The following is a 27,652-nucleotide window of genomic DNA, read 5'->3' on the forward strand; positions in this document are numbered from 1 at the left end:
ATGTCTCACGGCGCGCGAGTGATCCGCACCGGGGTGAGCAGCGGGGGGCCCGCGGCCCCACCGGCCGCCACCGCCTCCTCCTCCGCGGGCTCGGACGCGGAGCTCATGGACGGCGCCTATTTCCGCTCCTGCGCCGGCATGCTGAAGGTGGCCCAGATGGTAAGGGGCGAGCGGGGCGGGGGGCGGCCGTTGGGGCCGTTGGGACCCTCGGCCCGCGCGGGCGTCGCAGTCACCGCTGCTGGGTGTTTCTTTTGGCGACGGGTCAGGAGAGCGTCGTCGGGCGGTGCTGGGGTCGCAGCTCATCGCCGTTTTGGCCGCTGCGATTTTGCTCCTCAGCTCTCGCAGCTCGCGGGAAGAAGAAGTCCCGGTTCCTCTGGTAAAGCGAAGTGTTGAGGTCTGTCAGGAGCTGCCTTCGCCTCGTCCTGAGGCAGAATGCGCGCTTCGCTTCAGACGGGCCTATGTGAGCCCAGAGTAACGCTACTTGCTCGACATACTGCATGGTATTATCTTGATAATGGTAGCTGCTGGTAACGATTGTCATTAACAACTTTTTGCTATTAATAATAATGGTAACACTGTGACGGGAAGGCACATCATGCTCTAGTGGAACACCTCGTTCCCTAGCACAGGTAAGTTTTTGGGAGAAAGCGGGGCCAATGCCAGCGCTGACAGTGGGCTGGTGAGGGTGGGCACCATGGCTGAGACTGCTGGTCCAGCTGGCTCCGTGCCCTGTCTGTTGGAGACCCCCAGGCAGTGACCCAGTGACGGATCTGCCAGATGTATGGCTGAAAAGCAGAAATTCAAAAGAAATCAATAGCAGAGCACTGCCAGGATTTGAGCTGATGCCTTAACTTGACTCAGTGCAGGAAATTTTGCTCCATCCAGATGCAGAGAGGATTAAGAGATGGATAAGCTCTTTCTCATTTCTGTGGCACATAATTGTCCATGGAGTGATTTGTCAGCTTAATTCCAGTAATGGCAGTGAATAATGGCTAGGAAAGAGCATAGAAGACAACGTGTAGCAATACCTCCTCACATACATTCTCATCCTGCAAAAACTTGTACCTCAACAACATTTTATGCTGGAGTAGTTGCCTTCATTTTTTATAAACCCCAATGCCTTTTCTGACCCCCTACCTTTTTTTGTCTAATTTCTTTTTAAACTTTTATAAGTTATTAGCATCTAGAGTCCTAAATTGACATTAGAAGTTAGGAATAATGTTGTTCTGTGTTACTGTGGAGTAATATCAAATCCTAAAGTTTCTCTTTAAAAGCTGCCCAGTGCCTTCCAGTTCATTAATAGCCATCAGCTGCCCTTAGAAATGAGCCTTGGTAGCAAGAGACATAATTGAATGTGGCTGGGCATGACTACCTGCACCTGCTGAGCATTTGTGCTGTGCTTGTGAGACCTCAGAATTGTCCCTCACTATGGATTCATGTCGGCAGGAATACACACAGTTGTCTGTTGCCTTCTCTTCGCTTGTGTTGTTCCCAAACCGTCGTGTGGATCTGAAGTATCTTTTCAGGAGACAAATGACATTCTTCTGAGCGTGCGTCTACATTGCAAATGAACCTGTAGTCCAAAAACAGTAGCCTTGCACTGTGCTGATTAATTAAAAGTCTATTTATCCTTTCGCTTTTGCTACTGTGGAAAGAACAGTTCCTTTTATGGACTAGAAATACCTAGTCCTCTCTGCTCTCCATCCTGCTGTGGTGTCACCACAGCTATGACGTGTGACTCTTACAGCTAGCACAGGCGTACTTACTTGTGCTGAAATTTCAGGTTTTGGTGCGCATGTAAAGCGTGTGTGTATATTTTACATACTTCACATATTTTTATGTAATGTATGTAAATCTATGTAATTTAATTAATACTTCACATACTTTACATACAGTAATATTTTATCAATGCTGTTCAGTATCAAATTCATCAGAATTTAAGCTAGTGGCTTTCTGTGGTGACTTCAACAGAAGTTAAAATCATGTCAGTTAGTTCCCCTTAGCACTCTTTAAACTTCCAGCTTGCCTGTAAATAACATCAGCAGGAGTTACTTCAGGTATCCAAAGAACTTTGGGCAAATAAACTTCTTTAAGTATGGTATCACAATACTGTCGTCTTCTCAAATAATTCCCTGAGAAAACTAAACATTTGTGCTGCAGTGTGTAGAAATAACCAGGACAGGTTAGTTCTAGGTTAACTCCTGCTCCTAATAAAATACGGAGAGCTAAATATTTTCGCAACTCTCTTTATCTCTTCTCAGACAGTATTTCCACTATATCTATGGGTGCATTTGTATTAGCATTCAGTTCTTCTATTAAGAAGTGTTTGCAGTATCTTTCTTTGAAAAGAATTCTTTATGCTAAATCTATAAACATTCCTGCGTTAGTGTTAATGCGGCTGGTGGGACTAGAGTCTTACTAAGGAGGAGAACCGTTATGCTGGCAGAGGACAAAGGTAAGGTCTTTTGGGTTAGACATATATCACGCTAAATTGCGTACTGGGCCTCTGAATGGTTGTGGTTATGAAGAGGGAACATTGCTCTTTCTGTTTTCTCTTTCTTCCTCAATCCCTTTTACCAAGAAGTAAATCATATGAGAGAGAACAAGAAAGAAACATTTCATCATTTACTATAATCTTAGGGGCTGTTTGCAGTGCTTGCAAGCTAAAAAAAATTTTGATTGCGTGTATATGTGCATGAAATAATTCTAACAGATGACAACAATATGCTATGGGAATTATATGAAGGAAATAAGACGATAATGTTACAGCTGTTCTTCTGTAAGAAAGATCAAAACACAAGGACAAGATGAAGAGATTGTGCAGCAATCTGATGATGACTGAATTGTTGCTAATGTCTAAATGTTACCAGTGCTTTCTCTTCAAATTCTGGGTGCTGTGGTGTCTAGCATAGAATGAAATTGGGAAGTAAAAAATATGTTTCTTGCCTGTAAGCCTACACAAATTCTTTTACTTTTTTGCTAGAGAATTTCTTTAACCTTGCAGAATGATTATAGCTTTGAAAAGATAATGCATTTTATGCACTGAGTTCCTGGCTTTCTAATGCTTAGGGAACGGTCTGCAAATATTTTGAAAATAAAATGGAGGAGAAAACATAGTTCTGTGACTTGTGTATTTTACATGGCGGTAAGACAGTTTGAAAGCTATATTTCATGCGTGAGTATTACTAATGTTAGTAGGGGCTTCATTTTCAAAATCCAGTCTGAATTGATGCTCTGATTTTAACAGGAAGTTGTGAAGTATCTTCAACATCTAACTCGCTTCAACTGGTTTAACCTGATGGTCTTAATATAGCTTTTTCTTTTTTTTTTTTTGTTGTTGTAGTTGCAGTTTTGCCAAGGTCTCTCATATTCATGGGGATACATGCAGGATCCCATTGTGGCCGCCTTGGTTCTATAGCAGCAGTGTACTAAGTAAGTGTGTGAGTGGGTGTGTATCAGTGTGCACAATGCACTTACACCAGAGAAGCTAAATAACTTGAATTTTAGCTAGCTTGGTGAAATCAACACACATGGCAATCTTCAGTATGCCACAGTAACTGTGCTGATTTGTTTGAAGGACATTTGCTGTGTCCATGCTGTTGCTGGCTTGTTTTCTTGTGAGACTTTCTAGGAACCTGTGTTACTTAGCTTGGCGAGTTCTCAGTAGATGGGTTCTTGGAAGCCTTTTGAGGCATCCTGTGCCTTTAGAGGCAGCGGTATGAATTTGCATCCGTGTTGTCACCAGAGTGGCTCAAGTGGCAGTGTTCATAGATTGAAACAAGTCTGATTCAGCTGACTTTCTTGTGGAGCCCTTATGTGCCTTTTGTATTTTTACAGCTGAAGGCTGGAGGGTGCCACAGACACTGTATTGGATTAGGTCCTGCTTTCAGCACAGCCCGTGTTTGACAGCGGAGCCTACATAGGTATCGCACCATCTTAGGCAGTAGTTCACTGGTAGGAATGGCTGTGGTTGTATCACCTGTCCAAAGTGTCTGATGTAGAGGTTTGCAAGGGTGTGACCAATGCAGACTGAAGAGAGAAAAGAAGTGTTGAGAGCTCACATGTAGAAGGAGAGCCATCATGGCACAGCACACGCTTGTGTAGGTCTCTCAGGCTTCTCAAACTGTTCTTGGACTGTTCCTTGTTTCTGGACTCCAAGAGGCACAGAGGTGGTCCATTGCCTTTTTTGCCTCTTTCACCTCCTTCAGGTTGGGCCAAGCTAACTTTGACCGCAGTTCAGACTGAAGGTGATTGTTCCCACAACAACACTGTTGTTACTGAGCGGACAATAGTTCTGGCATAGTAAGCACAGCCTCAGAATACAGCGTGTTTTAAGCTAAAAACAGTGCTGATTCTTTCAGCTCAATATGAACCAGGAAAGAGCAGTCTCACCAGATAGAAAAGAAGAAAATCAAAATTGTCTTCTCAAGGCTGAAGAAAAAATTTACAAACAATTGCAAGGTAAAAAAGGATAAACTCAATAAAAGTTGACTTAACAACATCATTTTAACTTGTTAAAAATGCTAAGGCAATAGTTAAAGCTTTTCTGCTGAGTGTCTATTTAATTTCCAAAGTCTGTCTTGACAAAAGCAATTATATACTTGATAAGTGAGTGGCCAACAAGACAGTCTGTAATTCTGAGTAACTTTTTGAAGTGTGCTGAAACCTCTCTGGGTTATTCGTATACTAACATACAGTTGAATAATAGTATTCAAGAGAATATTAACACGTCTGACACTGACAGCTGGAAAATGCTGGCAGTTAGGTTGCTGGAGCCAAGATCAATTTCTGAACGTGTTGGATGATATCAGACAAATTTACTGGGGAGCTAAATTCAGAAGAAGTTAAAATATGAAAAGAAATCAAAATGTGTTAGTGGAAGAAAACAATTCCTAATCAAAACCATTGATACAGGAAAAGGAAATTCACAAAAGCAAATGATGCTTGGAATGATTTGAGAGCTATTCAATCTTCTAACCTGATCTTGAGCCTGAAACGTCTTTCTGTCCATGGAGGTGATTGAAGTAAAACATCTAATTCTTTGCAGCAGTGCATCAGCAGTGTATGATTTTGCCTGTATGGTAAAAATGCAGCTCAGTCAGGGGAGGGATTCCAGTGATATGCAGAGATGCTGAAACTGTAAGCCTGTCTCTGGGTCCTGTGCAGACTGCACTTCCAACTTTCCCCTACTATCACTCTATCTATAGTTCTTCCAAAGGAAAATAATGGCCAGAAATAACAAGCTTGGTGAAAATCGCCCGATGCTAACCTACAAAGCTTAGATTCAAACAGTTCAGTGTTCTGTTTGACTTTTCATCCGTCTGGTAACAGAAAACATGAAAAATAATGCTGTAAATAGCTATCAGTGATGTCATGACATTTTATACAAAAAGTCTTATTTTGAGGCATGCAGGAGGCATTTTATGTTTGCAAAGAAAATAATAATTCAGGAAAACCACCCCAAGAATGTGCAGGTGTCTTCAGTCTGCAACTATGTGATAAACTACTGCCTAAGCAGTAAGAAATAGGACATGGTTTTTAGCAGCAAAGTCATTTTCAGACCAAGGTCAGAGCTGTGTGTTGTAGCTGCTAATTATTTTTGTTGTTCTGCTAGAAGCTGCAGTAAAAGGACCTTGCTTGGCATGCTGAGCAACAAGAGAAAAAAATTATCTAAGTCTTAGATGGCTCCAAAGTAAGCAGGAGCACTTGAGTGAGGAATGTCCAAGCCTAGTAATTAAAACCAATAGATCTGTGAAGTCCTGTTATTTCCACTCTGAGATCACTGAAACAGGCTGGCTTGGCCAGTTGTATTTTTTCCTTGCCTTTGCTCTGAGTTGCCATTTTACAATTTCTGCCCAGGTATTTACGTAAGTGTTGGGAGCAAACAGTGTGTTCTCTGTGTGTTAACCAAGGAGTGCTTGGTGGTAGGGTGACACAGTTTTATTTGATGAGACAAAACTTCACAAGCAACACCAGTTTAAGGAATTTTCCCTTTCAGTCTCACCTCTGTGCAGCCGTTCTCAGCTGCAGTGATGCCTGATGCTGTTCCCAAGGTTACGCAGTAAACCAAACCAGGGAACTGAGGTAGCTTTACTTCAGCTCTCCTTCAGTTTTCTTTTTTCCGTAAGAGTTTTTAGAGAAGAGTGCAGCCATAGAGACAACTATCAGCAAGCGCAAATGTCTGGCACGTAAAGGCAGGAACTACATAAGCCTGAAGTGGTTTCATGTGCTTCAAACCACAAGCTGAGAATGTAGTCCTTTTTCTCTTGGGCAGGGGAAGGTTTTGTACCATCTGTTTTAATTTCTGTCTCTTTCAGCAAAAAAGAAACGGGTGATTTTTTTGATGTTGAAACTGCTCTAGAAGGCTAAAAAAATCAACTCCAGTACATTTTGTAAAAAGACAATTATAGTCATTGTTAAACACTAGGGAATCTCTCTTCTGAATGTGTTGGTGCATGTTTTATTTGTATCGTAAAAGAGGCTTCCTAAAAGCACAAAGTTGGAGCTACCTTTCATTGCTCATTTGGCCCATCTATTAGGATTTGTTGCAATACATTCATTAGCAACCTGAGTGCGTGTACTGCTCTTTGTATAGTTGATCGAACAAGGGTTAGCAAATACATTTTCTGAAACAAAAAAAAAAAAGGAAATGAAGCCTAGAAATTTACCACATCACCTGAGACGTGTTTAGTATGCTTGAAAGCAGAGCGAAGTATTGGCAGTGGTTTCCTGGCCCATTTGTTTTACAGGAAGTTAGATTTGCAAATGCCCTTTAAAAATCTTAATCAGGTGTCCATGGTGTCCATGGATAACAAGACGTGGTGAAAAGCATGGATTCTTACTGCTCTGTCATGTTCCTTTAAGACACACAAGTGTGGTGTATTCCCTCTCTTCAGTCTTTTTGGAGATGGTGTCCCTTTGAACATCCTCCTCTCCTGCCACAGAGAAACAGAAACCGGGGGATCGGTTCTTTTCAAGTGCAGTCTCCATCTGCTCAGAGCCTATAAATGATAAAGAGCGTCTTGCCAAGCATCCTTCACTCAGTTCCAGGGCTGTAGATGCTGGAACAATCTGTTGTGTCTCGTTGTGATCCAGTAAAGCTGTGGCCGTACCTCAGTGAGGGCAGTATACCCGGCCGTGAGGCTCTGTTAGGTACCTGCTCTGCATTACTGGGGTAATGGAGTATTGTCCCCCAAAGCCAGACAGTGTTTGCTTACTATGAGTAAGTGTTTCCTCCACTCCCTTCCCCAGGGAGTCCTTGTGCGGTATTCGCCCAGTACTGCGGCTGAGTTGTCTCCTTTGCGCTATTGTCACATCATGTGCACTGTGAGCTTGTCCTCCTAGTTTGTGATGAGATGTAAAGTATACAGCAGCCAGAAATTGCTACCTTCTGTACACGGAGATCAAACTCTAAAATTGCTGTGATTTCCCTTCACCCACCTGTGAGCTTCCTCTTTTTTGCGTAATTCAGATTCTTAAAGGATCATCATGGCTGAAACAACTCCCTGCGCTGCGATGCTGGTAATTTGATGAATATAATGGTGAGTGCAGGTATGTCTGACTGGTCAAAGCTAGGTGACTGCCGCTTTCAAAGCCAAACCAAATTCGGCTGCTGTTCTCGCAACAATAGCAGCGGCTGCAACGCTTATGGCTTCCTCCCCTGCTCACAGCTTCCCTCACGGAAAATGGAAATGCAATGATGACAACATTGAGAAGCTGCTTCAAGGGGGAATTTTCTTAGAATGTTTTTGGAGGTTTGTAGGTTTTAAAAAAAAAAAAAAATGCCATTTTGAGTTCAAGAAACAAGTGCTGACTGCTGGGAGAGAAGTATGCTGTTAACCTGAGATGACCAGCAGCAGCTGCAGAACTACAGAAGGACTTAACGTACCTTCCTGCAAGTCTGTAATCATGCTCTGGGAAGGCCACTTCGAGAGCTCTCTCATCTGTTTGGGAAAAACACAGTCCCCAGTTGCTGCTCGTCACCTGCTGGCTAATTGAGCCTTTTGTAGATTGCTTCAGCGAAGCTTCCTAGTAGACACGGGAGTGCTGTCCCAGCGTGTTTGAGAGACCTGCCAGTCTCCAGGCGGTCACTGGAAGCTGTCAGCTGCGACAGTGCCACTGGGGAATCTCATCTCTTCTCAGTTTTCCCCCTCATTCATCGCCCTTCACTTCTGGCACCTTGCCAAGCATCAAGTGTTCGCACTTAGAAAAGGTCGTTCTTTTGTGTGCTAAGGCCCGATCTGATGATGCCAGTTGGTGTGGAAATTGTCATGATGTTAGCATTTTCGGGAACTCTCACCTGTTTTTTCCTGATAAAAATAACGATGTGCCAGCACAGTTAACAACGTGGTCTTCAGTGATGTAAACAAGTCCTCTTACTCGAGGAGACCTTGCTTAAGGCTCTGTTGCCATGGCTAACAAAGCCTATGCTGGAGATGATATGAGCTTTTTAACTGCTGTCTGTGCGACTGCCAGATGTCAGTGTGGTGTTCTCTGGGGCAGGGAGAGGTACGGCAGGTGTTAACTGAAGATTTGAATCAGTCAAGCAATGAATGCCTCAGACAATGAGAACGGGTTGTGTTGTGAGCAGCATCTGTAAGGGCGGGTGATGAACAGATTGCTTGCTGAGGGTTAGCAGGCATAGGCACTGAGACTTCCCTGAGCGGTTCACAAGGTATTCCTTATCTCAGTAACAACTTCCAGGAAGATGAGATTGCATACGCTTTTTATTTTTTGTGCCTCTAGTTTGGTAGGTTACTAGAATGATCGTTGCCCTGAGTTACTGCTTTTGTGTTATATGTTCCTATTTGAATTTTAAGTAGCTGTATGCTGTTAGAGATGTATTGGATATCCAGGTCAAGGGGGAAACTTTGCAGCTTGCTGTGTAGAGTTTGTGGGTGTTTGTTAATAATAAACACTGTACCCTGGGCTTCAGGCAGCCAGCCAGTCTGAGCCAGGCTTGGCTAGTCAGCCAACGTGGGCTCCTTCTCTGTAGGTGGTATTGCCATGCATGGTTGGTAAATCCATTTTTAGACAGCCATGAACTTTACAAGAGCGCTATAGCTTACAAGTAAGGATTAAGCTCTTTCTATATTGTATATTACTGACAATATGGGACTTTAATGACTATTTAAAGGGCAAATAACACAAACAACCCAAACAATATACCTGAGAATATTTCAGAGCAGTGGTTTCAAAGGTGCCTTGCTCCGACAAGGAGCTCTTCTTCCCAGCCAACTAAAAGAAAGTATGGCAGGTGAGGTGGGCAATCTCCTGCCCCCAAGGAGGGCTCCCTCTCCGGAGCCAGGGTTGGTGAACTCTGTTGCTGCTTTTGCAGCAACAGCTTCAAAGGACAAAGTTCTCAAGCAAGGTTTACATACCTTAGGTGGTGGTGTACCTCCATGAGCATGTATATTCCTGTACATCATTGTTGGATTCCTTTCTGCCATTGAAAGCCACTTTTCTGCCATTCCTTAAGACACCTCAAACCTATTAATTTTTAAGTTCTACGAAACCCACTTTTGTTGGTCTCTTTTCCCGGTCCTTTTCTTTTTCTTGCCTCAGAAGCACCTTGTGTGCTTGAGGCAGTCTTTCTCCATTTACACAAACCTACCCACACTGTGGACTGTCTTCTCCTGTCATTCTGTCTGACTCTGGGTTTACCAGACTGAGAGAACAGTTTATATGGCTCTCCAGGAGGATCTAGATGTTGGAAGTGCTTGCCTTGCAGAGGAGAGAAGTAACAATCACAGCTTGCTGTGCAATTTCTGAATCTGCAGAGATTTGGTTGTATTAATCACTACATTTTTGGTTGCTGTCACCAGATCCTCCACTTTTTACTAGAGGACTCTGGAGATTCAAGTCTCTTACAATGTTTTTTACTTCCTATAGCCTTTCTGAGTTGTGATACAGGGATTCTCCCTGCCATGCAAGATAGGTGGTCTTCTACAGTGGAGTGAATTACAGCAGGAGCCACAGGCATGCATGCTTTTTGCAGCAATTGGGTAGTATTTTTCTAAATGGGCAATTGGCTCAGTGGTGTGGGACACAGGTTCCCAATGAGCACCAACCGCAACCAGTACCTTACCTGGGAGGAGGGCAGAGAGCACAGGCTGAGCCAGTGATTGTATCTGTGCATCTGCAGAGAAAACCAATTATAGAGGATGTGTCCCTGCTCTTACCTGAAACAGCAGGTTCATCTATGCTTTGGGGATTATGAATTGATTTGAGATGGGAGAGACCACTGGGGTAGGTGGCAGGCTAGCTGTTACATGGGGGCTGTCGCCTGCACAGAGAAGTAATTCCTTATTAATAGATGGACAAGCTATGTGCTCGCAAAGTATAGGGGTCTCCTGGCTTTGTCCAGAGTAATATCTTCCGTCATTGCAGGTGTCTAGAAGGACATAAGCACCTCTTTGAGAGTTAGAGGGAAAGCAGCTGTATTTCCCAGAGTTAAAACCCTGCTAGGGCATTTGCTGTATTTAAAATTCTGTTACTGTCCTTTGCAGACATGCTAAGAGTCAGCTGTGCCATTAATACTGTTTTGCAATGAGTTTTATGTGTTTTGGGAATTGTTTGTGACTTGAATATGGTACTTTTGCAATGTTACTCAATTATCACTTACGTTGCTGCAGTATTTTGAGTGTGGTGTGTGCATCTGTTATGTAAATTGGGAAAACTTACTGATAATGCTTTTACAGTTGAAATCTTCTAAATTTAAGCTGATTTTTAAAACAAATCTGTTAATATTGGATTGGACAAAAGAAATAAAATTATCAGGTTGTTGTTGGTGACAAACTTGTATTGTGGGGGGTTTTTAATTAATTCACTGCCTGATGAGAATATAGCATATTTTTTGCCATGTAACTGTAAAGCCCTCAGTTTTCAATTAATAACGTACAGGACTGTATGGTGTCTTTCAGTGTGGTGCAGTGGTGGTGCAGGCAGCTATGGGGATTGAGGCAGGGAGCTAGTTAGGCTGTCAGTGGTGGGATTGAAGTATTGCATACACTGTGATCAGTGGTAGGCAGGACTTAATTGTAGCTAGTCATTACAAAGAATTTCCTTTTTAATGATCATGGCTGACATGCTGTAGCAAGGGCTCTTTATTAATGTCATTCATATGCTGGTTCTGTGATTACCCCACATCCTTTTCTACCACTGAGGCCTGTGCCGGAGCAGATAGATAACTTCTTAATAATAGATAAAGAATACCACTTGCTTGTACTTAGGGTCGTCCTCTTATCTGAGTTGTAGAGGGTCTGAATAAGATTATTTCGCCTTTTCTCACCCTCCCAGCATTTTTATCTTCAATAAATAGCCTGTAGATGGTGGTGCACAAGAGAAGTCACTTATCAGAGGCCAGGCAGCCTCCTTATTTTAGCAAAGCAGCCAGACAAGAAGGAAATCTGCCCAGACGCAGGGGCTGAGACGTTATTGTGCAACCAAAGAGTGACTGCTTCACAGAACCATGCACTTGAAGGCAGCTGATTTCATCTGTCATTAGTGAAGTTTTAGATGGACTGGGTTTTTAATCTTCTTTTTCTAGTACGGGTTTGACTGTTAGAGCTCACATTTCCAACATCGCCCTGGAAGAAGGAAGTCTTGATTACAGCAGCAGTCAGTGTTGTTGCTTAAATTAGATGAACCGGTCTTGCATGAACTGCAATTGTAACTTGGCCTGCGCTTCGCTCATCATTCTGTTTTGGGAAGCTGTTCAAAAAAATTGTTTTATTCTGTCCAGAAATATGTACTTAATAATATATAGGTGTTGCTTCACTGTGTTGAGGTGTAACATTTGGAAATGTACGGCTGCAGTCAGTGACATTTCTCCAGGGCATGGTTATCCTGATTGGCTCGCTTAGGGATGGAAAATTCCACTTACTATCTTGGCTGGTGTCACAAGCTGGAAACTTTGACTTCTTTTTCTTTCAAATACGAAAAGCATTTAGTTCTTATTACATTGTTTTTTTAAAAAAGGCTGTGGTAAAACTGGATATGGCTGTCCCTTGCTTGCACTAGAACTTGAGTAAGTTTTAAAAGAGTGGAACTCAACCAATTTCTATCAATTTCATGGATAGTTCTCAGGGTCCTCCTCTTTTCAAATTCAGGAGGAGGGATGTTAAAGCAATACAAAGGTTCATCCGTGCTCCAGCCACCGTGATGGAGAAGCTCTCCTCTCAATGCTGTTTTACAGCATCCAGAGAAGCAGAAGAAAAGCTGTTTCTGTCTTCTGGAAGGTTACACTGTCAGAGAAGGATGGAAGGGAAAAGCACTTTCAGGTATTGCCAACTACCAACTAGAGACAGGTAAACCGGAGCTGCTGCCTACAGTCTTTGTACAGGTGTAGTACCATGCTGAATCCTGTGCCCTAAATGGTGCTAATTTTTAGTTAGCCAATTGCAATGCATGTCCTGATGCAAGGGAGTGGGGAGGATAGCTAGGAAACATTGGAAGAGGGAATTATGGTGCATTTGCATGTATAGAGGGAAATTCGGATGGGAGAGAATGAGAGATACAAAGGAGAAGAAATATGGAATGTCATGTAGGGAAAGAAGAGGAAAGGGGAATAAAGAGCAGAAAAAAAGGAAAGAAAACACTGGAGACAAAAAGTCATAGTACAACTTCTTACAGGAGAATGTAGCAGAGGGGAGTACAGTCAAGAAAGAAAAAATATTCTGAGAAAAGCAAGAATGTGTTTATACATTGCATGGCAAAATAATTCAGTGAAAAGATAATGCAGTGCTGGGTGGATTATACATGACAATCTGTGTGTCACAGTATCATGGTAAATCTTTTGAGATAAGAGCTATAGTGTTTCTCTAGAACTGGGCACTTTAAGGCAATTTTGCTTCTTATCAACATTATCTTTCCTCCCTGCAGTTTAGCTGGCATTTCACGTCTTACTTCTATATAGAAAAAGAAAATTATTACCCATAGTTGAAAGTTACACAGTAAGACAGCAGTTTCAGCCTGTCAGTTCAGTATCTGATTTTGGGATTTGCAAAAACCACATTCAGTTCCTTTCTGCAATGAAGGTTTTTAATATCGTTCTTTGCACTAGTGCAGAAGCTAGAAGTCCCAGGCAAGGAGTAGGCCACCTGCAGTGGGTTAGCCCCAGTCAGCAGCCGAACACCCATCCAGCCTCTCGCTCACTCCCCTCTCCTGCAGGATGGGGGGAAAACAGAAGGAGGGCAAAAAGACCCGTGGATCAAGATCATGACAGTTTTATAAGGAAAGCTGTCGTGGTTTAAGCCCAGCCGGCAACTAAGCACCGCACAGCTGCTCGCTCACTCCCCCCAGGTGGGATGGGGGAGAGAATCGGAAGAGTAAAAGTGAGAAAACTCATGGGTTGAGATAAAGACAGTTTAATAGGTAAAGCAAAAGCTGCGCAGGCAAGCAAAGCAAAACAAGGAATTCATTCACCACTTCCTATTGGCAGGCAGGTGTTCAGCCATCCCCAGGAAAGCAGGGCTCCATCACGCGTAATGGTTACTTGGGAAGACAAACGCCATCACTGCGAATGTCCCCCTCTTCCTTCTTCTTCCCCCAGCTTTATATGCTGAGCATGACATCATATGGTGTGGAATATCCCTTTGGTCAGTCGGGGTCAGCTGTCCCGGCTGTGTCCCCTCCCAACTTCCCGTGCACCCCCAGCCTACTCGCTGGTGGTGAGCAGCAGAAAAGGCCTTGACTCTGTGTAAGCACTGCTCAGCAGTAACTAAAACATCCCTGCTTTATCAACACTGTTTCCAGCACAAATCCAAAACACAGCCCCATACTAGCTGCTATGAAGAAAATTAACTCTACCCCAGCCAAAACCAGCACAAAAGCAAAAGCTGCACATGCAAGCAAAGCAAAAAGAGGAATCTGTTCAGTACTCCCCGTCGGCAGGCAGGCGTTCAGCCACTTCCTGGAAAGCAGGGCCTCAGCATGTGTCATGGTTGCTTGGGAAGACAAATGCCACAGCCTTGAATGTTTCCCCTTATACCTCCTTTTCTTGAGCTTTTATTGCATCATACGGTCTGGAAGATCCCTCTGGTCAGTTGGAGCCAGCTGTCCTGGCTGTGTCGCTTCCCAACATCTTGCCCACTTGCAAGCCTACTTGCTTTGGGGTGAGGGGAGGGAGAAGAGAGAAAGAAGGCCATGCTGCTGTGCGAGCGCTGTTCAGCAGCAGCCAAAAGATTGATGTGTTATCAACACAAACGCAAAGCACAGCACCATAGGAGCTGCTGTGCAGGCAGTTAAGTCTATCCAAGCACACCCAGCACATCCCCACTGTACGGGGTGTTGTACAGGCACAGTGGGAAAGGGTAACCCTTACTTCACAGTCATTGATAGAATTGTGAAAGAACAGCTGGATACGGGCGAGAGATCATGTGCGGTACAGAACAGTCAGGAATGGTCAAGAGGATGAATAGTAAAGCAGTCTTAGCATTAAAGATTATGCTTCCAGTTAGAAAACAGTTTATTTGCAGTGTCTCGTGTGTGGTGGGGTTTTTTGGAACACATGGTAACAAAGTCTATTGTAAGTAAATAAGTGACAGTCAGGAAAAAAATACCAGTTCCCATTTCACAGTGAGCTTGGACTCTCATTTTTTTTATCTTGTGTGGTGTAATGACAACAAATCAACCAAAAAGCAACCCCCAAAAGACCAACCTTTTCCCACTGTTTCACTTGTTCTGTGACTTCCTCCTTGGATGTTTTAGGGTCATTCCCACACATATTTTCACCTATGCTTCTCTGTTACATCTGTGATCTGTTGATTGATGGTTTGAGCTTTTTGGGGGGGTGGGTTTGTTTAGTTGTTTTAGTGGGCATCTATTCTCGTTTAGACTATAAAGGAAAACAGCCATCTTGACTAGAGGTTTATTAGCAATGCTCAACATTTTCACCTGATTTTACACATCTAAAGTGTTTTGAAGGTGAAAAACTTTAGCACAATGCATGTGAAGTGTTTATTAGCCCTCATTTGGTGAATGGGGAGCTGAAGCAGTGAAATACATGATTTACTGAAGTTCAGAGAGTAAGACAGTTACAAAACTGGGGTCAGAATTCAAGACCCAGTGACATTCAGTTCCTTCCTTGTTGTGTCAGTGTTTGTCTGTGGAAATGTATCTCTCATGCTCAGAACATTAGGCTTTCCTTTAGAGTAGGTTGTTGTCAATATTGGAGATCATGCTGGATTTATATTTCTGCAGGTAGCTGTGTCTGAGGAAAATTTAGTTCTCTGCAAATGTTACAAAAGAATTAAGTCTTGGTAATAAAGCCAGAGCTTTATTTATGACATCCATTAAAGCAGGGCAGTAGAAAAAGATCATGCAAAGCACTTGCACAGATTGATTCTTGGGTTATAAAATTGTTCTGCGGTCAGATAAACTACAGGCTTCTACCACATGATCAGAAAATGCTTAGTGGTGCCAGCTGGCATATACGTACATGGAGGGCAAAACAAGTCCTTTCTTATATTATGGTTCCTTCATTACCCTCAGGGCACTAGTGAGAAAAATTATATCTGTAATCTTTTGAGCGGTAGGCATGCACTTCTGCCTGCCCTTTCCTTGGAGCAGGTGATTCTCTAGTAAGCTGCTTTGAACTTGCCAGCTTGGTCCAGGTTCTTCCATCTTTGCTGGTACACTCCGGCACATTTGTTTGTGTTAGTGAAGGGGCCTCCAGCCTATTAGTCCTGAGATGCAGGCAGCTCTTGGGCAGTTTCATGGTGGCCCATGTGAGTGGTGGTTAGACTGGAAACCACAGGAGGATCTAGCCACCAGAGATGCTGAGGACTGTGTTACTGGCTTGCTCTTGGTCCCAGCATCATGCTCAGCCCAGTTCTGTGAAGCTAGGATGTTTGGAGCCAAGCTTTTTCTGTAAACTAATTGCATCTGCAGGACTACAGCCAGCCAAGAGCAAGTGCAGGGAGTTAGGTGGAATTCAAACCATCTGAAATCAGGAGTACAACGGCATCTGGGCCTAACGCCAAGAGCCTTTTCTCCAGTGTGCATTTGCCCTGCGAGTAATTGGAAGTTGGATCTTCCTCCTATATATAATCTCTTCATAATACGAAAGCATGATTCCTCTCCTTTCCTTAAGAAGGTGTTGAATTTTTCTGCAGTGGAAGATTGACTTCCTTGGAGTCTTGGTACACGTTCTCCTTGTTTTTTACTGAGTGTTGTCAATGACCAATGGATTTCAGATGCTCATTCTTTGACAGGCACAAGAAGAAACAGGGAGGAAAACAGCTGATTTTTAAAAAGGAGCTGCATTTCCAGGGAACACTTCCAAGTAGCATTTTATAGCACAGGGAAAGAGAATTTATCACTCATGTCCAGTCCTTCTCTATCCTCTCTAGCCTAAGAGGTACAGGACGAAAGTGTGCCATCCTGAACAGACTCATGTCATCTCTATGGGCAGGAAGGAAGATCCAGGGAACTACAGGCTGGTCAGCCTCGTCTCAGTCCCTTGGAAGATGATGAAGAAAATCCTCCTGGAAAGCATTTCCAAACACATGAAGGACAAGAAGGTGATCAGGAGTAGTCAGCATGGATTTACAAAGGGGAAATCACGCTTAACCAACATGATAGTCCTCTACAATGAAGTGACTAGCTTGGTGGACGAGGGGAGAGTGGTGGATGTTGTTTGCCTTGACTTTGGTAAGTCTTCCATAACATCCTCATAGACAAGCTGACACGGTATGGCTTAGATAAGTGGGCAGTGAGGTGGATTAAAAACTGTCTGAATGGCCAGGCCCAGAGGGTTGTGGTACAAGGTCCTTGGAGGCCAGTCGCTAAGTGGTATACCCAGGGGTCAATACTGGGCCCAGTACTGTTCAACATCTTCATTAATGACCTGGACAATGGGGCAGAGTGCACCCTAGGCAGGTCTGTAGATGATAAAAAAACTGGGATGAGTGGCTGATGAGCCAGAGGGTTGTGCTGCCGTTGAAAGGGCCCTTGACAGACTGGACAGAGAGGAATCTCAAGTTCAACACAGGGAAATGCAAAGTCCTGCATCCAGGGATATCTGGGGGTAAGCCCCTGCACCAGTATACGCTGGGGGCCAACTTCTGCGGAGAAGACCTTGGGGTCTCGGTGGACAACAAACTGACCATGAGCCAGCAATGCACTCTTGTGGCAAAGGAGGCCAACAGCATTCTGGGATGCTTTAGGAAGAGTGTTGCTAGTGGATTGGCATCCTTCCGTTCTACTTGGCACAGGTGAGGCTGCATCTGCGGTGCTGTGTGCAGTTCTGGGCTCCCCAGTACAAGACAGGCATGGACTTACTGGAGTGAGTCCAGCATGTATCCACAAAGATGGTGAAGGTTCTGGAGCATCCTTCGCATGAGGAGAAGCTGAGAGCTGGGACTGTTCAGCCTGGAGAAGAGAAGGTTCAGGGGAGCCCACCAATACGTATAAATACCTGATGGGAGGGAGTGAAGGACAGGGAGATGGAGTCTTCTCAATAGTGCCCAGTGACAGGACAAGAGGCAGTGGGCACGTGAAAGTTAGTCGGAACATCAGAAAATGCTTTTTCACTGTGAGGATGATCAAACACTGGCACATGTTGCCCAGAGAGGTTGTGGAGTCTCCATCCTTGGAGATACTCAAAACCTAGCTGGACATGGTCCTGGGCAACTGGCTCTAGGTGGCCCTGCTTGAGTAGGGGGGTTGGACAAGGTGACCTCTAGAGGCCCGTTCCAACCTCAAGCATTCTCTGATTCTGTGATCCTTGCTGTGAGCACGAGACACACCTTGCATTTCCCGCCTGGCCGGGACACACATTGTGCTGCTGCAGCCCCTCTCTCACCCTCCCAGCCCTGGGTGTGGCTGGTTGGCCTGGCCTGTGTCTGGAGTGAGTGGTGTCATAGCACAGGGGAGGAAGGGTTTTGAGCCTTGCCCTCGTCACTTAAAGGCAGCAGCAGCATAACCCCTGGCCCTTCTTTGTTGTGAAGATCAGATCTCCCAGCCCATGTCCCACCTCTCATTAACATCCTTGAAAGATCTGTACTTGTTCACCCTTTTTTAGGGGCTACGGCTTGGCTTTTGAAGGAAGACCATATCAGGAAAGAGCAAATCATGTTTCATTTTTGGTACAACTATGCTCACTTCAAATCAGAATGGAGTTTAGGCTTGGGAGCTTATGTCAGTGCTATTCAAGAGACAGTATTTTCCACAGGCACATTGCAGAGGATGTGGTTGCCTCGTCTGCAGCTCAAAATAGAGATGAGAATGCAGACTCTTACCATCTTTCTTTTATGATGTCTGTTCTGTCTGGTAAGGTGTTGAGTGCCTCCTGGCAATTGCTGACTGCCTTTAGTTCACATTGGCTTCACTGTGAGATAGTTCCTGATATATACCAGTGTTCCTAAACACGTTTCATGACTCACTTCAAGTACCTGGTCCAATGGAAAGTTAAGAAGTGGATTAGTTTAAGCTGATCAACTTCTGTGAAACAGAGTAAATACAGAACTTTATTTAAATCTAAAAATCCCTCCTTGGAGTTGATTGATGCATATGTTCTTCGTTTTGCTTTTCAGAAACCACTTAAATAGTAGTGTCCTGCAGTCTGTCCCCCATCCCTTTTGTAATGCAGGTCTGAAGCCTGGATATGTTTTGTGGACCATATTGAAATCTTCTAATGAGACTGACCAAAATTTGACCTGTGCTTCTGGTCTGACTGGCTTGCTGGCTATGGGTTACATGTCTGCTGCTCTCACAGTCTGTGAAATACTATATTGAAATGAAAATGGCAGTGCCCTCATTTTTTTGTGCCTGTAGTTTTTATTTTCAAGATGTATTAACCTGCTCCCCTGAACACAGATACATAAAGAACACTCATAACATTCAATCATTTTAGTGCTTTGCCATTTATTTCTCTCTCTCTCTGTGCCACAAACTGACTTCTAAGATGTATGTTGAACTGTATACCAGACAGTTACATATTATAATGTTATTGCTCAGTTTCAAGTTCTCTGGAAAAAGGAATTCCCGGGGGGGGGGGGGGGGAGGAAATATAGTCTTCACTGTATATCATGATAAACAAGTATCTGGTGAAGGAACTTTGGTATTTGCCACTTTTAAAGGACAAATAATATTATGTGGCTCTATTTCCTACATCTGTTAGCGTTCTTTTTCAACAGGTGAGTTTTAAACTCTGACTGTACCTGCTAGCCATGCAGGCAATATAGTGTGGCAAACATGGTATAGCTTGATTATAAAGTTGTTGATATCGTCCCCTTTGCACTTGTCCTGTGAAACAGCATTATGTGCCTCCAATCAGAGAACCCTCTTTAGAAATTGCATGTAAATCTCATGTTGTGAAATTTATGCTAAGAAAGGAAATCACTGCCATGCAGTGATTTCTTCCTACCTGTGTGCTGAGGCACATCTAAAATCAAAGAAGAGAGAATCTTTACTAACTGTTGAATAGTTTTAATTGTGCAGTACACTTGAAATGGAAAGCGTGTTTGTTCAAATCCATGTTTCTACCTGGTTCTTAGGAGCTGAGCAGATTCTTCACTGACTGGTTGCTACCTTGTATCTTCTTATTTCTGAGGAATATAACACCTCAGATGAATTTTCTGACCTTGTCCTTGGATGGCTCACATTCTTCTTTATGATGCTTCTCAATTTTTATACCTTTTAACTGAAGAAGAAAACCCCCAAACTTTTATGCTTCCATGAAGTTGAAAGAACTGCGTCTAGTTTAAACTAAATTTATTTCACCAGTGCTGCTTCTTATTTGGATGGTGGTTGTACTTCAAGGATCCAGTTCTTCTTATACTTTGAACACAGTGAAAAAGTTGGTAAAGTTAATGGTTCAGGCATGAAATGAGCCAATAGGCAGATTTAATACTTCTGTGAATTAGTGCTTCCTTCTTGATTTGTACAGTGTAATTGAGACTGAGAACTGATTATTGTGAAGACACCTGAATAAGGGAGACCCGTTTTAGCCTTTGGTGGTTAGAGAAGTGTTGTCCTCATCCCACCTTTATCCAAGAGCAAGATTCAACACTTGCTGTGACTTCTTGTTGAGTCTTCCTATAAAATGAAATTTCATTAAATTTAGTTTTCATTTTTCTCATTAAAATAATAGCTGTGTGTCTTGCATCACTTCAAGTGTTCTCCTAGATTATAGGGTAAATGACCTGCTGATCTCCTGATTGTTCAAGTTATTCAACAGCCAAGTCAGATGACTCTTTGCTTAACTGACGTTAAGATTCAAGGAACCGAGATGGATGGTCTGCGGCAGCCTGAGCCAGCATGGTTACTGGCTGCTGCCACCCTGCCTGCTCAGTCTTTCCTGTCCTTTCCCTTGGAGTCCTAGCTTCTCCCTCACGCTCCCTTGCTCAGCTGACCCTGCCTTGTGTGATGGCAGAGTCAGAGTAAAGCTATTTGCTTTTTTTTAGTGGTTCACTTTTCTGCTGGCTTAGTACACTGAGGTGGCTCAGCACAGATGAGTGGAGGACCCAGTACATGACAGAGAGTGAAATCAAGGTGGGAAGGAGAAGATGACAAAGGCCATAGCCCTTCATGAAACCACAGCTTAATTTAGACCTGGTGTATGTAGACATAGATTGGACAAAACTTCATTAAAATTATCTCAGAATTGAAGAACTGGGCCAGAAGTCTTTAAACGCCGAGTTGTGGAGAGCATTGCTTTGTTGTCTTCTAAGAAATGTAGCATCTCAGAAAGCTCTGACATGCACAAGATGCAAGACTTTGTGCATTTAGGATTCCCCAGTGGCTAGGCTGTGAGACCTAGAGAACAGGCACAGAATCATAGAATCATTTAGGTTGGAAAAGACCTTTAAGATCATCAAGTCCAACTGTAACATGGTACAGACAGAAGCACTAATCATGCAGGATGCTGCTATGATGTTACACTCCCAAACCAGAGAGCAGGAACATATCTGGGGAGACTGGGTCTGAGCAATATTACGCATTTTCAAAGGCATATGTAATCTCCACTCTTGAGAAGCATTGAGCATGATCTACCCTGCACCTCAAAAGTCCTGTCTTCCCTACCCTGTATCTTTTTCAAAGGTGGGAGGAGTTGCGTGCTTACTCTAGTGCAGAAGCCTGTCACTGGCTTGGACTGAGTATCACTTACAATGCTGATACCAACTACTTGGACTACCACAGTAAAAATAATGGAGCGTGACCAGATCTAACAATAGCTTAGCCACTTGTGTGGGAAAGGATCCCAGAGCATTGACTTTTCTCTTTTTGAGGTGGTTCACTGTCACAACATTGATGTGGCTGTTGGGATGGAGTTTGGCCAAGGTGCAAGTTCTTACAAACTTCTTGTGAAGTTCTTATGTGTGTATAGAGCTTTTGGTTGCAGTTGAGAATGTGTATGTTTAGCCTATCCACTTAGAACGGAGCAGGTGAAACTCAATTAGAACTACAGCAGGAAGAATCTAAGCTATGTTGTTTGGGTGTTGTTTGGTTTTTTTCCCTTTTAATCTTAAGGAAATTATTCTGATAATGGATGCAGTTGGTTAGGAGTTTGGAAGATGAGTGTGCAGGAAAGGATGGTGCAGTCTTGAAGTGCTGGCTTCCTCAGATAGTTTTTTAATGTCTTGGAGAAACACTTAAAATGTGAATCATTACTGCTCCTGGCTGACTTTGGATTAACTAAAAATTACAGTGGCTGAAAGCATGCATTGACAAAGTCTGTAATAAGAAAATATTCTAGTATATCCTTGGTAGATTTATTTTTATCACCGAGGCTAGCCAGGCTGGTAGAAGCAGAAAGATTAGTAAAATAAACAAGTAGCTTTAGATTAAAAGAATAAAATAGCTTTTGTCCTTTGTAAGCCTACAACTGAAGGAAGTTGTACAATAATGCTTTATAATTTTATGTGACAATGTTAACATATTAAAGCTTTATAACTATTGTAATGGGGGTGGGCTGAATTAGTCAGTTCCTCCAAATGTTTATATTACTTGCTATGATACTACTTTATAGTCTGCTAATACTCTTCCTCTGTAGGTGGTGGAAAAGGAAGGGTAAAACTGTTAGCTCAGTTGCAGCCAGGTCCTCCAATTTTGCATGTGAGAAATCTCACTAAATAGAAGTAAAGGTGCATGTGTTCATGGGCACTTCCATTTTTACAGTTTCCAGTTATTTCCTTCTGAAAGTCTGTGGGGTTTAGATGCTTCAGTTGCTGGTGCAACTCCAGGCGTTCAATGCCTCTTCTCTATTTGAGACCTCTTGTATTGTGTAAAGACTTCTTCAGGTTGGATTCTTCAGGCTGAAACTGCTGCTTTCCTTCTAGCAGTTGGCTCTTTCCCCACTCTTAATGGTTGCTTGAGCTCATTTAACAGCAAATTTTAAAACATTATTACCATGCTCGTTACTTTGTCCTCCATTTTGTTGGGACCATCCAATTTACATTAGATATGTCTTCTAAGTGCCATTTTCTTGTGTTTTAAAATCATCTCCACGGCCCTCTGAGCACCATTGTAAAAATCTTTAATGTGCCTTTTGTCTTTCAGATCTCGCTGCTGGTTGGATTCATCAGTGTAAATAATTCTCCATGGACGGATTACAGTGCATACAGCTACTTTCAGATTGTCACCATGTGCAACTTGGTTATGATTTTGTTCTTCTACATTATCCACATTTTCAGAATCTACAGGAAGCTCACTTGTGTTCGCTGGCCACTTGCGGTAAGCCTGTTAGATGGTCTGGGTTCCTTGCCTCTCATGTAGGTTGATGTCTCAATTACTTAGTCCATTTTTTTGTGCTATCACACAACGATAGGTTGTCTTTCACTTAATTTTTTTTTGCCTTGTATAAAAATCCTTTTGTTGCTTTTGTTATTAGTATTCAGTTCAGCAGATGCTGTAATTGTAAATTTTTTAGCTGATTTGGATCTGATCCTGCCCTCCTTTACACAGGTATAAATTCAGATTTATTCCAGGGAAGGCAATGGTGTTATTCTGAGACAATTGAAAAGAAGCTACTGATTATCAAGCCTTCAGCAGATGGGTCCTAGCTCAGGTCATTCATAGCAGCTAAGGGATTGCCAGAGTACCAAATCATAGCATTAGAATTCGTGTACTACATCCTGTCCCAAAATAAAATCTATGAGTGCTATTTAAGTCAAATGTGTCTCTTTTTGCTATGGTTTTAGGTAACTTAAACAATAGCAAGAAATAGGAGCCTCAGCCTGATTGCCATAGCATTGCCATTCCTGGAATATCCTGCCTCATTCCCGCATTTCCCCTGCACATCCATCTCATATCCTAGCAGAGAACTAACAAGCAGCACAGAAAGTGCAAGACCTGAACTTCCTCAGTAGCTTTGGGTCAGGTCAGCTAACAGAGTCCTGCATCCTAGTGTGGGATGACAGATTTTAATAACATCTTAGAACACGTTTCTCTTATGCATAGTGACATGTTAGTTCCACAGGGGGAGGACCAAGGGGATGGGGAAAGCCAGCTGGAGAGACACAGAGGGATTTTGAAATCCAAGAAGTGGTTGGGTGGCATTTAATGGAAGCTATGTAAGTAGTTTACAGATACAAGATAACAGTTTGTCCATCCATCCACTTCTAACCAGAGAGAAAAATGTAATTTTCTTTTTCTTTTTAGCTGAAGAATATGGTTAGACTTGTGCCCCTTTTTATTTTTTTTCAAATGTGTACCACCACTATCTGTCTCTAGAAAGTGCTTCTTTATCAAGAGATAATACAGATGCAGGGTTTGAAGTAAGGCATTGAAATATGCTAATAAATGACAGTTTTGCAAAGCAGCATTTAATATGTGCATTGCTGTACAGGACTATGCCATTTTGACCTCTGCATAGGCTGCTTTTGGTTTTTGTTGTGTGTTTAATCATTCCTAAATGTTCCAGAGTCGCTAGTGAGTTTAAGGCACTGCGCTTTGTGGCTGCTCAGCTTCAGATAGCTTTATGGGATGTGATGCTTGAACATTGCTGCTCTTTCACAACCAGCCTCCTTTGCAGTCCCATACTTCACAGAATCACTAAGGTTGGAAAAGACCTGTAAGATCATCAAGTCCAACCATCAACAAACACCACTATGCCCGCTAAACCATGTCCCAAAGTGCCACATCTACACGTTTTTTGAACACCTCCAGTGATGGTGACTCCACCACCTCCCTGGGCAGCCTGTTCCAATGTTTGACCACTCTCTCAGTAAGGAAATTTTTCCTAATATCCAGTCTAAACCTCCCCTGGTGCAACTTCAGGCCATTTCCTCTTGTTCTATCGCTAGTTACATGGGAGAAGAGACCAACACCCACCTCTCTGCAACCCCCTTTCAGGTACTTGTAGAGAGCGATAAGGTCTCCCCTGAGCCTCCTCTTCTCCAGACTGAACAACCCCAGTTCCCTCAGCTGCTCCTCATAAGACTTGTGCTCCAGACCCCTCACCAGCTTCGTCGTCCTTCTCTGGACACGCTCCAGTACCTCAATGTCCTTCTTGTAGTGAGGGGCCCAAAACTGAACACAGGATTTGAGGTGCGGCCTCACGAGTGCCGAGTACAGGGGCACGATCACTTCCCTGGTCCTGCTGGCCACACTATTTCTGATACAGGCCAGGATGCCATTGGCCTTCTTGGCCACCTGGGCACACTGCTGGCTCATCTTCAGCCATCTGTCAATCCCCAGGTCCTTTTCTGCAGGGCAGCTCTCCAGCCACTCGTCCCCCAGCCGTTGCACGGGGTTGTTCCGACCGAAGTGCAGAACCTGGCACTTGGCCTTGTTGAACCTCATACAGTTGGCCTTGGCCCATCCATCCAGCCTGTCCAGATCCCTCTGCAGAGCCTTCCTACCCTCAAGCAGACCAACAGTCCCGCCCAACTTGGTGTCGTCTGCAAACTTACTGAGGGTGCACTCAATCCCCTCATCCAGATCATTGATAAAGATATTAAACAAGACCAGCCCCAAGATTTAAGTATCTTTAGAACAGAATAGGAAGACCTGTAAAAGACATCAGGAAATTACAGCTAGTGTTTGGCTGAGTTTCCTGGCAGGATCTCTACATTGCAATCAGGGGTGTGATTTGCAGTCAGTAAAGTTGCAGTGGTTCACGAGGTTGTTCAGCACTGGCACCTATTAAAATTGGGAAGTATTTCTCTAGAGGGGCACTCTCCTGGCCCTGCCAGGGGTTGGTTCTCCACCTAATTTAGCCTTTGATGATTCTTTTGCACCTTTGCCCACCCCTAAATCCACAGATAACCCCTGCTTATGACAAGGTAAAATTGACTCCTGGACTGATACTCGTCACAGTAGAGAAGAGCTTAAATGTTGTGCTTCAGTGCTCTCTCAGAAAAACCCGTGGCATCATGTTTTACTGCAGGACAGCTGCAGCCACCCTTACAGACTTAGGAGCCTGGGTGTTGGTTATGAGTGTCTACGTAGTTGTGCTTTCGTGGCTTCCCTCCTGTTTCCAGTCTTGGTTGATGTAAGTTGTTAGTAAATCCAGCAACAGATCCACTGCTTGTTTCCTAAGATTATCAGAAGTAGGAGCATTTGATTTTCCACTTAACGCCATTTGCTGCCATATATTGCCATTTCATATAGGCTTAGGCTAGAGAAATATGCCCTTAAGGCTTCTTCCTTCCTCCAGAACCATGTTGAATTGAAAGTATTGCATCATTACCGAATAAGTAGATCTTATTCCAGTGACATTAGGACATTAGTAGACATGAAGATTGGCCCTCTCCTTTTTTCAACAGAAAGTCAGGTATGGTGCAAAATCCACTCATGAGGTGTTTTTTTCTTTCTTTTTTTTAAGCTTTTTTTTTTTCTTTTGACTGGTGTTTTGTCCTCTGGGTTTGAGTAACCTCTGCCAACTTGTTTTCATTGTGAAATGCTTTCCTGATAAGTTTCCCTTCTGATGCAGGCTGTGCTTGTCTTTACAGGAGTTTCTTCATTATTTAATCGGTACAATTCTGCTTCTCATTGCATCGATTGTAGCAGCATCCAAGAGTTACAATTTGACTGGACTTGTGGCTGGAGCGGTAAGACTGTGTTTGTTAATCCTGACACTTTTTTAATTGCAATATGTATTAAGTAGGGCACTGGAAATCTATTACTTGTAATTTTATTTTGTTACAGACTTGCCTGCCTTGTGTCTTGGTTGGGTGAACTGCCTTCTAGCTCATTTTAGTGAATGTTCTGTAACACAATGCAAACAAAAAGATTTTGTTGTGAGACTTCAGACTCGCCACTAAAGTGGGTATTTGTCCTGTCAGAGAGTTGAAACCAAAGGCTCCTGCTTTAACTCATAGGAAATGATGTGTTTAGGGGAAGAATTAGGACAATTCTGTTTTGACAAATGGCTGTCATAGCAGCTAGAAGTTACCTAAAGGATTTCACCCCAGTCTTCATTTTTTTGACACCTCCTGCTCCTCAACAGAGCCCTGTTCAAGATAATTTCTACTTAGCTAAAACCCACTGTGGTCCTGGGCTGACTTACTGGAAGATACTCTCTGCCTCTGTTGGCTGAAGGGCTTTTTAGAGAGAGGCATGACTTCCGAGTGTGGGCAATAGTACTTTCACAGCAGCAGGACTTGAAATACAATGCCTCGAGAATAAAGAATTACTTTCAGAAACTTAGTCCTGATGATGCAAACAGACTAGAAGACTTACCTGACTTGTTTATTGGGTAGATGGCAGGGAAGGACTTGCTTGAATGGGGCAGTAAAAGAGCAGTAATCAGAGGTGTTAGAAAAAGTCTTTTCTTTGTTGCAGAATCCTAGTGAGAAGTCCAGAAGGTTAGACTCTGTGCTGCTGTCCAGCTTTTTCTCCCCCCTTGTATATGATTCTTAGTCTATCTTTCACTCATTGTTTTGATAAGACATAAGCCACTATTATACAATGGAAACTTTTATTTTTTTAGCATATTGGTAGAATGGAGTAAAAAATCACTTTTTTGAGTCTGTTAACATCATAAAATATGTAGTTGTCCATACATTCATGGAATATGTGTCATCTAATGTTCTGTAAGTATCTGTGGTTTGTTTGTTTGTTTTCTCATCCAGACTTTCGGGTTCCTAGCTACAATCCTTTGTGTTTTAAGCATATGGTCATCCTACAAGGTTTCATGCATCACGCAGTCAACAAGTAAGTATTATGCTTAGTAGCTGCCAGAATACTTTCCAAAATGAATATTTATATTTTCTGCCACAGGGCTGTGTCTGCCTGGAAGGATTTATTAACGTCCTGTTCCTTGTTACTCAAAATTACTCTAAAAGCAATAATTCCATATTTTCTGTCAACACAGACATATCACAGCTACTGACAGCTGTTAACAACTAACTACAAGAGCAAAATAACTTGCTGCTAGCAAGTAGTGAATGTATCGGTGCTTTCTTTTCTCCCTCCCCCTACCAAAAGAAGGTTTCCTGTGTGTTCCTTAATCAAGTAGATGAATTTGTTTGTGGCAACGCAAGTGACACTGTCTTCCTTTTCAAAGATGCGTCTGTATGACTCCTTCATCTCTGCAAGACGTCTGCCTTACAAAATAGGATACCAAAGCAGAGCGTCCACTACAGAGGAGAGAGCATGGGTATTTTGTTACTAGCCTGGACAGCTGGCAGCTTTTGAAGATCTACTTGAATGCCTATGTAAAACAATGTTGTGAACCAAAGTTTTTTTCCTCCCCCCACTCCCT

At 43.1% G+C, this 27,652-nt stretch overlaps 1 protein-coding gene across 1 annotated transcript; it reads left to right on the forward strand.

Moving 5' to 3' along the window:
• CMTM7 (CKLF like MARVEL transmembrane domain containing 7) lies at positions 1-27,651 on the forward strand. The gene is made up of 5 exons (XM_059818509.1): positions 1-159; positions 22,504-22,677; positions 25,899-25,997; positions 27,021-27,102; positions 27,455-27,651. The coding sequence occupies exons 1-5, from the start codon at positions 1-3 to the stop codon at positions 27,466-27,468; spliced, it is 528 nt and encodes a 175-aa protein (XP_059674492.1). The 3' UTR covers positions 27,469-27,651.
• Position 27,652: the final 1 nt, after the last annotated feature.

This window comes from Gavia stellata, chromosome 6 (genome assembly GCF_030936135.1).
Source record: "Gavia stellata isolate bGavSte3 chromosome 6, bGavSte3.hap2, whole genome shotgun sequence".
Classification (NCBI taxonomy): Eukaryota; Metazoa; Chordata; class Aves; order Gaviiformes; family Gaviidae; genus Gavia; species Gavia stellata.